The sequence below is a fragment of the Mytilus trossulus genome, chromosome 14 (assembly GCF_036588685.1).
Source record: "Mytilus trossulus isolate FHL-02 chromosome 14, PNRI_Mtr1.1.1.hap1, whole genome shotgun sequence".
Lineage (NCBI taxonomy): Eukaryota > Metazoa > Mollusca > Bivalvia > Mytilida > Mytilidae > Mytilus > Mytilus trossulus.
This window is the reverse complement of record NC_086386.1, coordinates 52,686,815-52,704,132: the sequence shown is the minus strand read 5'-3', so window position 1 is coordinate 52,704,132 and position 17,318 is coordinate 52,686,815. Positions and strand designations below refer to the sequence as shown.

The following is a 17,318-nucleotide window of genomic DNA, read 5'->3' as shown; positions in this document are numbered from 1 at the left end:
CACCACAGAGGTTCAAAGTCGCTCATTTACGTATTTTCATACCAAACACACATTCGGTACTTTTCGGCATATACCTACGGCAAAGTTTCGAACCGGACCTAGCTCATTTTAAAGGTATTGACACAGGCTATTCCCCACTTAAATATTTTTCTTGGATCCGGGCCCGTCTAGCCATCATAGAGGTTCAAAGTTGCCCTTATGGCCAATTTTCATTATATTTTTCTGGGATCCGGGCCCGTCTAGCCACCACAGAGGTTCAAAGTCGCTCATTTACGTATTTTCATACCAAACACACATTCGGTACTTTTCGGCATATACCTACGGCAAAGTTTCGAACCGGACCTAGCTCATTTTAAAGGTATTGACACAGGCTATTCCCCACTTAAATATTTTTCTGGGATCCGGGCCCGTCTAGCCATCACAGAGGTTCAAAGTTGCCCTTATGGCCAATTTTCATTATTAATCACACACTCGGTACATTTCGGCATATCCCTACGGCAAAGTTCCGAACCGGACCTAGCTCACTTTAAAGGTATTGACCCAGGCTATTCCCCACTTAAATATTTTTCTGGGATCCGGGCCCGTCTAGCCACCACAGAGGTTCAAAGTCGCTCATTTACGTATTTTCATACCAAACACACATTCGGTACTTTTCGGCATATACCTACGGCAAAGTTTCGAACCGGACCTAGCTCATTTTAAAGGTATTGACACAGGCTATTCCCCACTTAAATATTTTTCTGGGATCCGGGCCCGTCTAGCCATCACAGAGGTTCAAAGTTGCCCTTATGGCCAATTTTCATTATTAATCACACACTCGGTACATTTCGGCATATCCCTACGGCAAAGTTCCGAACCGTACCTAGCTCATTTTAAAGGTATTGACCCAGGCTATTCCCCACTTAAATATTTTTCTGGGATCCGGGCCCGTCTAGCCACCACAGAGGTTCAAAGTCGCTCATTTACGTATTTTCATACCAAACACACATTCGGTACTTTTCGGCATATACCTACGGCAAAGTTTCGAACCGGACCTAGCTCATTTTAAAGGTATTGACACAGGCTATTCCCCACTTAAATATTTTTCTGGGATCCGGGCCCGTCTAGCCATCACAGAGGTTCAAAGTTGCCCTTATGGCCAATTTTCATTATTAATCACACACTCGGTACATTTCGGCATATCCCTACGGCAAAGTTCCGAACCGTACCTAGCTCATTTTAAAGGTATTGACCCAGGCTATTCCCCACTTAAGTATTTTTCTGGGATCCGGGCCCGTCTAGCCACCACAGAGGTTCAAAGTCGCCCGGGTTTAACCTTATTTAAGCAGTCCTTGGTAGGTTTTCACTATACATTTCTGTTTTTGTATTTTTGGCTTTCCATACATACTTATTATTTTTATTTTATAATGTTTCTGAAGTGATGGTTTTTGTTTTTGTTTGTTATATAATATATTAAATTACATCTTTGGTGTCGATTTGTTGATAAAAATCCATGTGAAATAAAGACAAATATGCAACTTATATAATGGTTTATATTCGAGGACAACGAAAATTTACGACAGCTCGAAGGGGTCATAAAACTATTTCCGGCGTAGCCTTCCTTCATGCTTTTTAATGATTTACAACTAAATTTGAATATTTTACCGACTGCTAGCAGCCGGAATGATATTGAATATCAATTTTCGAATAAAAAATAACGAACAGACCGCTAGCTTCACATACATATTTTAAACGGAATGAAATGCCTTTAGAACCAGAACAAGCCGTGAAATTGTCGATTTCCGGTGTTAGATTGCATTAAACCATGGAAGTAATATTTAGATATTACTTCCATGATTAAACTAATATTTAGCGATTTTTGGAACGTTTGAGTCTTATTCAGTTTTTTGGTTTTTAGACATATCACGAAAATTGGCTGCTGGAAAAAAGTGGCTGCTATCTTGATTGGCCGATAAAAGTGGCTGCCAGCTTGAGTCTAGTAAAAGATTAAGATAAATTGAAGACAACACCCACACAACGTATTCGACACCTAAATACTGCAAGCTTTAAACTATAGTAAATAGTATTTACGTAGTAAGCCGATCAAACGCATCAAATATATTTTATGTTTTTTTTTTTATAACTTCACGTTCAAGTATGCTATACTTTTAATCTATTTGTTCGTTGCTCTGTACGGGACGAAATTGGAACTTTAAACGTCTTTTGACGAAGGGTTATAGAATAGAGAATAGTAAAACAAAAGATAGAAACGAGAAAAAGGAACCAAATAAAGGGACGCAATTATTTATAGAATGGAGCATTGTAGGAAGTATACCTTAAGAATTGAAAGAAGAATACAAAAATTATATACTGTAAAAATTGAAAGAAAAATACCAAGAGGAAGACGTACTCCCTTTACCAATCCAGATCCTCACGTAGAATGCACATATCGACCGGTCTGAAGTAGAACTTTATCTTTTAAGTGGGAAGAATGGCATGCTTCCTATGGGGCGAACATAATCCAAATTACAACATAATGATTATTTATTGCTGCATGATGCAATGTTTTTGTGTCCACATTTAATTTTCATAAATAACAGTGTGTAGATACTTCTCAGGATGATAAGTATTTTAGTTACCTGTTTTCCTTTTTGCCAAATGCAGCAACAGTTTATCTCTTGTGTCGGTGGTTCGATGGGGGTTGAAGTTTGTGTGTGTGTGTGGGGGGGATGTATTGTTAGAACACATCATGGTTTGTGACTTTAGATATATACTTGTTTTTTGAAGAACTGACAAAAATAATAAATTTATTTGAATTGGGTATCAATTGTTGAATTTCCTTTTCTTTACAATTAAAGCAAATTAATATTCTATCCACTTCCTTTCTGAAACAACGTTTTCCCTCAAGAATTTAGAACCAAACAATCTATCAAATAGCATGCTTCACACTTAACAAAATATACGATCGACTAAGACTATCACACATGACTTGTGTGCGCTTGTCTATCTTGTGTGTGCTTGTCTATCACCAGTTATTTCACAGAAATGATGGTATAGTCAATATACATAATGTGGATATAAACTTTGTTATACATAAAAAAAATATATAAAAAGATGTGGTATGATTATTAAGGAATTCACAACGTTAATATCTCTCATCGAAACAATAGATCGCCGTACGGTCTTCAACAATGAGCAAAGTCACTATTTGTAAAAGTAAATCATTATAGGTCAAAGTACGACCTTAAGCACAGAGGCTTGGCTCACATCGAACAGCAAGCAATGAAGGGCCCTAAAACGACTGGTGTAAAATCATTCAAACCGCTAGAAAATACCAAACGTTCTAATCTTTATAAAATTCGAGAATTGAGAAACACCTACATGTATGAACCACATCAACAAAAGCCATAACTGAACATCATGTTCCTAACTTATAGGACAGATGCAAACAATTTTAGCGGGGTTAAACGTTTAAAATAGGCACCAACCTTCACCATCCTGAAAAAAATAGTGTAACATCACAACATAGAAAAATAGTACATTAAATTTAACAGTACAGTTTTTGTTCCCTTATTTAACTCGAATACGTCTCTGATAACATTATGTGTTACACATTCCATTGCAAAAAATGTATCTGATTCTTGTAGGCGTATTTTGATAACATAACTAATTTGTCATGCTCATATTGTTTAATTTTGCACGAAGGTTAAATAGCAAATATAAATATAGTGATATTTTCTTGAGTTTAAACGTTTTATTAGGCACCAGCCTTCACCGTTACCTTAAAAAATAGTATAACATCACAAGATAGAAATGTAGAAAAATTCATTTTACAGTACAGATTTTTTTTTTGAAGAAAAATGCATTCATTTTTCAACCTAAATCCAATGTATTTTTTTCCCCAATAATATGCATACGGGAACTATGTTTTTAAACTTTCCCTCATTTCCCCCCACCTCCCACTAAACACTCAAACTATTATTTGTGAATGCATAACAAAATTACTCTTTTCAAATACTTAAGAATGACTTAGGTCAAATACTTAGTCTGCATGTTTTTTGTCCTCATTTTGATAAATCAATAAAGCCCACTCACATTTTTAACTGTTTTGGAGACATGGTTATTTTAATAAATCAGAATTAAAAAGCAATTTATAGATACAAGTTATTTATTTCAGTCTAGTATTTATCGAAAAACTCTACATTTATCAAACTTATGTAAATATGAATATCAGCGATTTCGTAAATAAATTAAGTTTTTCTGCATAAAACCACTTTTGTTTGGATCCAATAATGAAAAAAAAATGAAGGTTTATAAAACATTAAAATAAAAGAATCTTTTATTTTCTGCTTTAAATAAAAATTCATTGTCCTTGCCTCTCGAATGCACAGGGGTGTGGAATTAGGGGTAGGGGATAACTTCATTTTTGTATTCTTTAATATTTATCCCAGTTTTCTCAAGTCTATTCTAGCACATTATTCTCTATTCATGTTACTGTAGCAATCAATATGCTTTATTCTTTATACTGTCCTTTTTGCTCATTTTCCTTTCTGTATACAGCAACTAGACCGTAATACATATACTTATTTACGTTACCAGTAGACTGTTTTTCAGTTGGGTATCTCGATCAGGCAAAATAGCCATTACATATTTTTTCATATGAGTTTACCTTGATACCGAAATATTTTCTGTCGACTGCAATTACGATGTAAAATCTACAAAATTCTTAGGTTTATTTGTTTTTAATATGTTTTCAATCAAAAATTTTCTGATTCTAATATTAAGTTAAGAACAGTCACCATTGATAAACAATGTTGAGTGATGCCTTCTTTACTTCTGGTGAGAAATAAATCTAAATCTTAAATTGAACACAAAATTAACATTCATATATAACAGGATAAAATTCATTCAAACAAATATTTCCCACTGAACCTTAAGATTTTCGGCGGTCGATTTTCTTCTGCATGTCATCGTCTTTAAGACTCGAATGTTAGAGAAATATGCAAATCTTCTGGAAGAAGACATATTGGATTTATTATGGATAGTTTATAACTCTGATAAGAATATTGTGTATGAGTGTCAATAATTGCTTCCTACACAAATATCAAAAGACATGAAGGTGAATTATTTTGAGTCACCGTTATACCTTCAACAATGAGTAAAACTTTATTACCTCGTGCTATATATATATATACATGTAGGTTTCATATTTGAAAATACTCGTAGATGGCACAAAATTCTCGTAACACCATGCATTATGTCATTTGCCGTGAAATGCATTGCGCTTTATGTATTATGTAATTTGTGTTTCTGCATCGATTACGTGGAGATTTTCGAAAGCTTTTTTAAAAGTCCACAATCCTATAGCATTGCCCTTGGTACATATTGCAGCTAAGCAAAAAAAGATTAACATAAATAGTTAATATACACATAGATAAATTACAGACAATAGTAAAATAATAATAAGGAATAGAAATTTGCAGGAAATTTTGCCAAATGTGAAGGGTTATATATGTTTTATGTATTAATAATCCCCTTCCTTTGGGGATCTTATTTAAAAAATCAAACATCTTATCCATAACAATCGTATTTTACTGATCGATATATCTAGACAGTAACATATTTGTTTAGTGGAATAATGGCTAATTTGTTACGCTGGTAATGATAGCTTTTTCGTTTATTATTCAAGAGCGCTAATAGTTTTCCAACATCTTTTAATTAAGCTGGAATTTATAAATATTTAAACTGGTTCTTTTTGTCAAATATACGTTCTCTGATTTATGCTCTACAACCTGTTCTGTAAAAGTGTTTTATTACTTATTTTCGTATTTCTTTAACTGAAGACTGGATTAATGTTTAGAAATATTGTAACCAGAAGTTTTTACCCCCACTGACACTGAAAAGCTCACCCGACGAAGAGTATTCATTAAATTTGGCTGTGCGGGATGTTTAAAAACACATGTTTCGGCTGGGATTTTATAGACTGCAACTGCAAGAAGATAGAGTAAAAAAGTAGCATTTTTAACAGGATATTTGGGCGTTTAGGGAAAAAAACAATCCAGAAATAGATGCGCTTTTTTGTAGAAAAAACAGTTTGCTCTACTCCGATTTACTTGCCATATAGTATACATAAGGTCATAAAAAGAATACGTTTGATTGTCCTAACCCTACTTACCCAAAAATACCTGGCTTCTCAAGATCTTTAGTTGTTCTCATGTGAAAAAGTATTTTTTTAATGGAGCTCAATGGGATGAAGACAAAACAACATCTGACACTTCATTTGTTTTTTCCGAATTAAAAAAGATAATGCCTACCTACCTACCCACTGTCTCAACCTTCGGGTAGGGTTTGGTCAAGCCAAAATATTTGAAAGTATGCCCTAACTGTTTTAACAGTGACACCTCTTGTATTCTAGTTTGAAAATTTTGCCTCTAATGCATCTTTTTAATATTAGCAAAACCAAAAGATAATGCCTACCTAACTACCTACCTAATGTCTCAACCCTCGGGTAGGGTTTGGGCAACAATATTCATCATAGGTAACAAATGGTAGAAACACGATCAACTTGTTTATGTTATGAGCTTGATTTCAGAAGATTCGCATATTACTAGTATACATGTACATAATCAGGAAATTTTTCATAGATTTTTTTATGACTCGCTTACGACAGTAGCAATGTAGTATGCTTTCCAATAGGACATCTTCTCGTTCGTTCATGCGTCCATCCATCACGCTGACATTTTGCGCTAGGGTAGATGACTATAAAAGTGTGATAACATCAGTTTGAGCTTGAGCTAGGAACATATTTTTATGATAATGTGAACATTTTAGAACATACGTATACAAATTAAAGTTTGTACCTAGATGTCATGAACATGTAAATATGATAGCGAGAGCGGCGCATGGTGTGCTATACTATTGGATACCAATTTTCGTGGATTTCGGGAGTACAGGTGAACCACGAATTTTAATAATCGAATTTTAAATTTTCAATAGGCTTGTATGCAGACTTCGACAAAACCACGAAATTACATATCCACGAACACGTTCGTTTTCTATAATCAACGAAAATGGGTACCAACGAAGATAAATGAATCCACAGTATTGACATGCAATGAATGTGCGTTATTTTGAATGATTTCTTATTGACATATTTTGAATTTCTTGTTTCTTGATTTTTACAGATCTGAACACTGTTGAGGCATCAGAAGGAAGATTAGAGTTTTTAGCTTACATGGTAGACGAGGACCACAACAATGAAGCTATACAGGTAATTTAATATGAAAATCAGATATACACAATTATATAATCTCGATCAAATAAACCGACTAATATGAACTATGAGGTACTTTTTTTGGTAAAAGAGTACTTTTATTTTATTCTAGTTGTCGGATAATGTTTAATTTAAATGGTAACTAAAAACATCAAAAGAGACACGCACAACTTTTTTTTAAGGATTCAAAGATTGATTGTCGCAAGTCAAAACATTTGCCACTATTCTGTTTTACAGTGGCAAACTATGATTGCCGGCCATCATTTTTTATGAAATTGTATAACTTTACCTTACTGAATATATTATACAATATTTACATCATATATCCGTGTCAAAAAAGAAAGTATAAATGCAAAGTACAAGTATGTAGTTTGAATTATTTTGTGTTTTTTTTTTACTTTTACAGGATTACTGGACCCTACGTTTCTGGTTTCAAGGAAATGCTGATGGAATGACAAAGAAAAAGACTTTTACAGACTATTTTCAGGAGCTCATGAATCCAACAAATTTTCCAAAAAGTAAAATAAGTTGAAATATGTTTTGATTTGAGTATTTGAAACAAAAGGCATGATGATCTGAAAAATATACACACCTCCAGAAGGAAAAAAAGAAAAAAAAGCTAGTTCACATAACACTTTTATGTAGGTCTTCATTTTGCATACACGTATACACATATGACAATACATGATTGTGTCGTGTAAAAATGACAACTCCAAAATGAAATGCACAAAACTAAAGGAATGATAACACCAAAAGAATAAAACGAAAAAAGCTTGAACAATCTCAACTAACATTGTCATACATTGTCATATAAGATACATTAAAATTTATTGTAATGCAACATAGCATAATTCATAAGAAGTATGATGTGGCAGCAATAATCATAATCAATGAAAAAATAGTAAATGAAAATCCATTTTTTTCATATAATGAGTTTTATCAGAAATGGGACAAGAAACTTTGATGCAATATACGTAATGAGTGTTTGCTTATTGTCCAGTGGGAAATATTTCATAATGTTTAGGAGGACTTGCGCAATGTAAAACAATTCACATTTATTTTTCGTTCAGGGTCATGTTAAATTTTAAAACCTCACTCAAAATTTACCCTTTATTTTATTGATTTTGTATTTACATTGTGTTATAGATAACATTTCGTTCAGTGTAAAACTATGTTCAATGGTGTAAAATTGTATGTATTTGATTGAGTTAAACCTTTTCAATTGATATTTCATATTGTGTCTCTCTATTTTGTGATGTTCCACTATTGTTTCAGCTACTGGTGAAGGTTGGTACATATTATAACGTGTAGTGTAAACTTGCTGCATTCATTTTCATCTGTCTTTAAGCCAGGAATCTTGTGTTCAGTAGTTTTCGGTTGTTAATGTGGTTCATTATTGTTTCTCGATTCTTTTTTTTTTTTTTTTTTTTTTTTTATAGATAAGACCTTTGTTTTTTTTGTTTAAATGGTTTTACATTTGTCCTTTTTGGGTTCCCTTATAGCTTGCTGTTTGGTGTGAGCCAAGGCTCTGTGTTGAAGACCGTATTTTGACCTTTAATGATTTACTTTTACAAATTGTGATTTGAAAGGAGAGTTTCCTATTTGGCACTCCATTTGAAATTTGCACAAGGTTTCCTAAATTATTAAATCAACGACTTCATACAACAATTTAATAATTGTCACAGAAAACGGTCATGCAAAAATTTAAAAAAGACAATTGCATCTCAAACTTATATGCATATCACCTAAATCACATAATCGGAGCTGATGTTGGATTTTGAAATTAGTTATCACAATTACAGTTGTTATATGGCTAATGAAAATTACAGATTATATTGGTTTTATCAAGAAAGCATTGGTTGTATTGAGGTCTTATCCAGTAATAAAACGAGTAGATTTAGAAGTCAATCAAACAACAGAACCTCCCCCTGAAGAAGCTCTTCCTCCAATCAGTAAGTATAAATGTCTTAACGAGAAAACATCACATCCATATAAGGTCCTATCCAGTTATCAAAGGATTAGATTTAGAAGTCAATCAAACAACAGAACTTCCCCCTCTGAAGAATCGCTACCCCAATCAGTAAGTAGAAATGTCTTGGAGAAAATATATAACAAATATGGATACATGTACACATCTAGACGCAATATCAAAGGAATGAACGACGAGGAGGGTTGCACAGGTATTCTTAAATTCAAATATTTTGTGATTTGTTTTCTACAAATTTCCACGTTTTTTGTTGTTTTTGCCGATCTGAATTTAAATATACACGCATCTATACTACAAATGTATCATAGACCGGTATACATCAATTTTAAATCGCCTATAAAATGTGCAAGTAATGTCAAGCTAACAATGTAAACATTTGTCGATGCCATTTCAAGTATGAATGAATAGGACTTTTTGGTAAACAACGTTAACAACTCAATAAAACAGTATTCCAATGACACAACCAAAAGACAACTAGATGTCACGCATTGTTCAACTTTGAAGAAGACAAGTGTTCATAACTTCATATACTATGACAAGCTCTAAGTTACGTCATGATAGAAAGAAACCATTAAAATATGATTTAAAACAACCACTGACTACTGATGACGTTATTGAGTTTTAACTTGCATTAATATATGAGGCCGCATATTTAAACTATGTTTCAGAGCAGTGAATTATCTGCAGATATATTACACTTTTGTTATTCCTGTATTAGGCGAAACACAAACATAAGAAATCCGAACTGTGCGTTCGACGAACACAATTCAGAATAATTATTGGTATCTATAGTGAGTTCATGTATATTGGTTTTTATTTTTTCATTTTAGAAAGTTTCACCACTGTGTTCACCCCAGCAGTTTATACCTATCAATTACTCCCAGAAATACCGATTCAAAATAAAACATTTATAACCTTCATGTTAAAAGCTGCTGGTGATGCGCATATTGCACTGTCAGCAGTTTATAGTGAACTAGAACGCAAAACATGGGAGATAACGATTGGCGCTGAAAACAATACAAAATCAACAATTAAAGAAGGTGCTATGGGACAAGTGAAAATTGAAGCATTGACTCTCAACATTCTAACGAATGATGATTTCCGATATTTCTGGATAAGTTGGGCCGAAAACCATATAGAAGTTGGGCGTGGTGCGCAATATGGATATGGAAGATTTCTACACTGGTATGTTCCGCCGAATAAACAGTTCAATGTAAACTGTCTTGGTGTGTCTACAGACAAGGCATCACGAGGACAGTGGGAATTTGCTGAGATATTAGGTACATTATATATGTCAGAAGTACAATTTTGACAATTTTACCCACATAACACATAGGATAATTTATTTTTCAGAAAATCCCAAATATATTTATTTTTCTGAACAGTTTGTTTGTCATTGGTTTTGCAGCCATACATTTTAAATAAAATTGATAAATAAACCCAAAGTAACTTGATTCATTTATATAATTGGGACAGTTACTTTATCTTGTTTTATAAAGTAAAACCTTAGGTTTTTGCAATTGTGTTTTTATTCGATTCCTTTTTTTTTTAATGATAACCATACTCTTAAATGTTCTCAAATTAATTACTACTATATGTAAATTATGAATGGCTTTTCCCTAGTAAAAGTGTAAATGGTATCTAGACAAAATTAGGAATATGACAGTTGATATCCATTCGTTTGATGTGTTTGAGCTTTTGATTTTACCATTTTAGAAAGGACTTTTTGAATATTCATCGGAGTGAAGTATTTTTGTGATTTTACTTTTTTAATCTGTAAACTAAATTATTATTTATTTTTATAGATCCTGAGGAAGAATTTGGTAAACAAGCCCGAAAGAAGAAACTGAAGAAATCATTGATATGGTTGGCAAAGAAACAGCGAATATTACAATGTTTGGAAGATTCATATCCTAATACAATACCTATTGCAAATTTACTCAAGTAGGTACAAAGTAAAATCACAAAAATACTGAACTCAGAGGAAAATCAATTAGGAAAGTCCATAATACATGGCAAAATCAAATAACAAAACGCATCAAAAACGAATGGACAAGAACTGTCATATTCCTGACTTGGTACAGGCATTTTCAAATGTAGAAAATGGTGGATTAAACCTGGTTCTATAGCGCTAACCCTCTCACTTTAATGACAGTCTCATCAAATTCCGTTATATTTACATGATGCGTTAAATAAACAGTCACAATTAATAAAATAGTCAAAATATGGGTACATCAGTCATCATCGCCATCGACAAAATATTGTCTTTTATCAACATGCATTACTTTGACCCATATTTTATCATTTTATGAATGATTGAATTACAAGGAGCAAAACAAATAACATATCCTGCAAAATCTTTATCTAAAATAATATATTTTCCTAGATAAAGATTTTGCGGAATAAACGTTCACATATTGTATATTAGAATTCGATTTTTGTTATATTTGTTATTCTCGTGGGATTTTGTCTGATGCTCGGTCCGTTTTTGTGTGTGTTACATTTTAGTGTTATGTCGTTGTTCTTATATTTAATGCGTTTCCCTCGGTTTTAGTTTGTTACCCCGATTTTGTTTTTGGTCCATAGAGTTATGAGTTTTGAACAGCGGTATACTACTGTTGCCTTTATTTCATACTGTCTCATGGCTATTTCTGCTCTTACATAATTTTTGTACATTGCGTATTAGAATCGAGAGGAAATTTTCCTTCTTCAATTTTTTTTTTTTCAATTAAAATGACTGTACTCGAGAAAAAAAGCTTTAAATCTAACTTGTGCTATCTAATTTGTATGTTTCATTCATTATTAATTGAAACAAAGCGTCTGAATCGATTAACTGTTTTAAATTTGAACAGCGTATGTTCTTACACATTAAATATATTTTGACCAGAACAGTTTTAGAAACATAATATACATGCATAGTTCAACAATGTATATTGGAGATGTCAACACTTGGCGAGATTTCAACTTAACAGTCGAGAATTAAACCGGGACGCCACCAAACAATAAAAATACTCAAAATCTATACCCTAATTTGATCATAAACTATAGAAAAATGCAAATAATAAACTAATGAATTTATTTGAATTTCCCAAAATATCGGAATCGACTGTTTCAGATTATGCAAAGTAAAGCTTGCTGATACGACCACGGCAGCTGTAATGTTGAATGACCTGCAAAATAAGGGGTTTATCAAGGAAGTAGAAAAGGGATTTTGGATGAGGATACAAAGTGGGGGAGCGGATACAAATGACGGTAAAGAAAATCTATAATTTTATTTAAATCCATATGAGCTCTGTGTAAAAGTTCGTTCTCTAGGGTATCACCAGTCCATAGTTAGGTAACACTTTTTGTTCATATTAATTGAGGATTTTTGCACAACTGATGCTTATCACCAAGTTATTTACCATTGCTTATTTTTTTGTACAAGTTTAATATAACTAACTCTTCCTAAACCCTTTGTTACAAAAAATGTTGACACTTATCAGGATCATCGTAGAAGATTCATGAAAATGCCAATGCAACTTTTAGTTGGATTAATTTGTTTGTATACAAAAAATGTCAATTTGTGCAACCTATCGATTATGTATGATCATGAATCAAATTTGAATTTTAAATGCAAATGGCTACCTTTGGGTTTAATATTTGAAATGCAAATATGTTTATGCCGCTTGGTAGACATCACAATTGACCGTTTTGCACCAAGTTATATCATCATATTGATTTATGCATCAAACTAACATGAACGTCTTTTTTTGATAATACAGAAGTGCAGATTGTCAAAAACATTCCTCGACTGACAAGTCAAGAGCAGCCAACTATAGCTGTAATTACATCACTCTATTGTGAAAAGTTAGCGGTGGATGCATTAATTGACAATAAAACTACGTTTGTCAAATACAAAACAGAAGGTGAATATTATAGTGTTTAGCAGTTATTTTGATTCGCTTTAGTTCCTCCAAAGAGGACACAATGACACTAAAAAAATCTTAACTTTACATATAAAATTCTCATTAATTATACGAAAAGAAAATTTTAAAACCAGTTTTACTTTGAACGGCTCTTCTTTTTTGAACATGACTCGTTTTTTTCCATTCGAGACTAAAATGTATGAATCTGAATAAATAAACATTTTAAAACATCAGAACATAAAATTGTCTAATCAGAAATAAAAACTCGTCCAAAATTAATTTTATCTTTTAATGGTGCAACGATCCTGTATCATTAATTCACAGATTGCCATCTACAAATGGCAATTCAAAATCAAGAATTTACCTTTAAACATGAAACATACACGTAGACTAGCTTTAGTTTAATAAAGCTTTTCAACAAAATATGGATATAGTCATAAGTTCTACTCACTTTTATCATGTTTGTAGTTGTAATGAAAGTAATAAATGAGTATTTTCAATAATAATTAGAAAGAACCCTTTACATGAATTTTCAAATGCTAGCCAGAAGATATATCAGAAGTAAGTTACTAATGTTGTGTCTGTTAAATATGCTATTATATAGTGTAAACATTTTATTTTAAAAAATATTGCTGTTTTTTTATGATTTAATTTCCTTTGTCACCATCTCTAGTTATTATGTAATCCAAAAGAACAACATCTTGATACTCTATAACAGCTTCTTGACTATTTCAATGAGAACAGTTTTTTATTGAACAAACGGTTATTTGACTTTTACATGTTTTACACGTGTTTTTGGATTACTATCGTTTAAATGCTGTGTAATTTATCATGAAGATGTTCAACGCTAATAGTTTTATATATATTTTTTAATTTTCAAATATATATAAGAACATGCATCTTTCAACTATTTGAATACTTTACTTATTTAACATAACGATACCAATAGATAGATCGAACGTTTTCACCTCAAATAAGTATTACTCACTGCAAAAGCGAGAGTTACACTATTGAATGTGATATTATAGAAATATTGTCGTGGTTGTAGACATTATTCATGTACTACAGTACTTAAGTTTGATTTCTGATAATCAATCACTTCATTTTGCTACTTATGTTTTAGTCAAAATTAAAATACATGTACTCAAGCAAATCAGCTATCAATAAGTAAACAAGAATTCATAATTTGTTTAACTGAAAATCCTCAAAGTACTACAACTGATTGTGAATACTTTTTGTCATGATATGTTTAGGTGAATCACAAGTTTATTCAGTTGGGAGAATAGGAAGACACAAAATTGTATCTACAAAGCTGTCAAAAGACGCATCGTCACCAGAAAACTCTAAAATATCCACAGAAAACAGTGTGACAAGACTCCTAGGTATGATAAATATTACTGCCTTTAAATTTGTGAGATTGAACTTTACAAATCAAAACTACCGTAAATGATTATGATGTTTGTGATTAGTACATAATGTACACATGAATACTTTTAGGATTAATACATTATTGATTAGTATGGCATACAATATGTTAGTAAGTTACTCGTGAAAGATTGATTGATTCTGATCAGTAGATGTTATGTTTGCTACTCGCTAGAACCATATCTTATAGTATTGCACTGACTTTGAAGGTATGGAGAGGAAAAGATAATTTAACCATCACGTTAGAAGAAAACCATGTACTACAATTAGTAGCTGCTCCAAAATTATACATTCTTTATCTTTCATTTTAACATTTAAGTAAACACTCATAAAATACACAATAAATGCGAAAGATACCAAAGGGACATTTAAACTAAAAAGTTGAAAATAAACTGACAAGGCCATGCCTATAAAAACCATCAGACAAACAACAGCATACAAAACACAACATAGAAAATAAAGATGTATGAGCATGAGGTCAACAAATAAACTGGGGCTGATCTCAGAATCTCAGGAAGTGCGAGGAGATCCCGCTCTGCATGTGGGATCCGTCAATACATTTTATCTGGTACGCCAGACGTGCGACTACAAAAGAGTTTCAATGACACTCAAATCAGAATATTTCCAGCAGTAAAACCAAAAAAATCAATTAGTTGTGGTAAATACGACCAAGGCAGTATATACCATGATATTAAACACATACAGATCATATGAGTATTTTAACTTTTCAAAAGAACAGGAAAAGTACCAACGACAATTTATGTCAGCACAGAAGTCTTCTTGGCTCTTGATCAGTAGCGTCCACCAAAGTTGTTGTTAAATCTCATATATACTAGGCTAATGATTAACATACAAATTGCCCAGGTCTGTGTCGTCAGGAGAGATGCCTGTCGAGTCGTCTAGTTCAATATTACCGTTTTGCTTTATGCCAATAGATGATTAGTGGTAACATGTTTATTGATTCATTTGCGAAAACGAAAGTAATATAATTGTTCTATCCTGTTTAATATCTATAGTAGATAAGATGCCTAATGTTTTATACGTACATTTTTACTAACAAATTATCATTTCATTATAGGTACGTTTAGCAAAGTGCAGCACGTTTTTCTAGTCGGAGTAGGTGGTTCTGTACCAGATTATGATGATGCCAGCAAACATGTTAGATTGGGCGACATTGTTGTTTCATTGCCGCCAAAGGAAAGGTCTTGCTTGTACGTACACTGTCAAAAAGTAGAACACACACTGCGAACTGACGAATATAAATTTAACGTGAAACATTGGGCATGTGCAGATGATACGCTACAAAAGATAGCAGAAAAAATCAGAAAGGTAACTGATTCTTCATCAGACACGGAAAGACCGTGGGATATATATTTAGAAGAGGCCAGTGAAAGACTGAAAGCTGAAGAATCAAGTTTCCATAGACCATTTATTAACACGGATCGTTTATTTTACACCAATCCAGATGGAACTGTGGTAGAAGTGCAACACCCATCTGGTGATAAAAGCTATATTGAAGGGCGAACTAATGTCCGGTTTGGTGCTATTTCTAACGGAATGAATATAGCAAAAGATGGAAAACTACGTAAAACGTTTGCACGACTCTATGGCATCAAAGCCTATGATTTAGACACGGATGCTATATTAGAATCGCTTGAGGGTAATAGAAATGAAAGTTTCTTAATCATACGGGGGATTGCCGATTATGCAGATGGAAGCCGTAAAGAGTGGCAACCATATAGTGCCATGGCCGCTGCATCTTATATGAAAACGCTCATTATGGCTTTATGATAACGCAGCTTGTTTTGCATTGTATAACTGGTGCTATTAAATTGTATCAAATGCTTGTTGACTTGAACCTTATTTCGATATATAACTTGGAAGATTCAACAAGGAAATTCAAAATGCATACGTTGAGGTGAAAACGAAAAAGCACTGACAAAACTCAAGAACTGACATAATAAAAAAACCAACAATATCTAACTTTCATGCGTACCAATAGTTCTTTGGATTTACTTTCACCAGGAACACTTAACCGAAACAGCTAAACACATTATATGTTATATATGCACCTTCGTTTTGAAATTGTATTTATATATTGATTCATAGGTCAAACTTTTTCGTTCAGGATATTATACTTGTTTTAAATTAAATGTCTTATTGATCGTACTTTGCAATTTTAATTGATATTTTATAGTGGGTCTTAAAAAAGTTTTAAAATTTTACTGCTGGTCTCAGGTTAGGGTAAAGGTTGGTGCCAGTACGAACGTTTAATCCGCTGCATTTTTTACCACCTACACTTAGTCAGGAGCCTGTTAGTCCTTTATTATTGTGGTTCATTAAGTGTTTCTCGTTTCTCGTATTTTACATAGATTAGACCGTTGGTTTTCTTGTTTAAAATTATAATTCATGTCAATATCGAATAACTGACTACTGAGCTGATGATATCTTCGGGACTAATAGCTTTAAAAAATGAAAACGACACATTATCAATTTCCTGCGCTCAAATCGATTTTCGGAATGAAACTTTATCATGAACTCGCAAAAGTCAAATATTAGAACGATAATAACCTCGTAATCAGTTGTAGAGCAAAATGAACGAAAAGCACATTATAGTAGCAAAATTTATTCAGCATATACTTGACTGAGAGACTTGATACCTCTGTTTTTTTTTACAGTTTTAATATGATAACCTTTTGATCTTCATTGACCCTCGTTGTCAATTGTTGATTGAATGTCAAGGTAT

At 32.7% G+C, this 17,318-nt stretch overlaps 1 protein-coding gene across 1 annotated transcript in view; it reads left to right on the top strand.

Annotated features, from left to right (window-relative positions):
- The window catches only part of LOC134696381 (uncharacterized), a 44,113-nt gene extending 27,695 nt beyond the window's left edge, over positions 1–16,418 (top strand). The window contains exons 3-11 of the mRNA XM_063558117.1: positions 7,164–7,249; positions 7,659–7,770; positions 9,082–9,204; positions 10,070–10,519; positions 11,045–11,183; positions 12,355–12,491; positions 13,004–13,147; positions 14,401–14,529; positions 15,651–16,418. Of these exons, the coding sequence (XP_063414187.1) occupies positions 7,164–7,249; positions 7,659–7,770; positions 9,082–9,204; positions 10,070–10,519; positions 11,045–11,183; positions 12,355–12,491; positions 13,004–13,147; positions 14,401–14,529; positions 15,651–16,363 (2,033 nt within the window). The 3' untranslated portion in view covers positions 16,364–16,418. The remainder of the gene's footprint in view (positions 1–7,163; positions 7,250–7,658; positions 7,771–9,081; positions 9,205–10,069; positions 10,520–11,044; positions 11,184–12,354; positions 12,492–13,003; positions 13,148–14,400; positions 14,530–15,650) is intronic.
- The last annotated feature ends 900 nt before the right edge of the window (positions 16,419–17,318 follow it).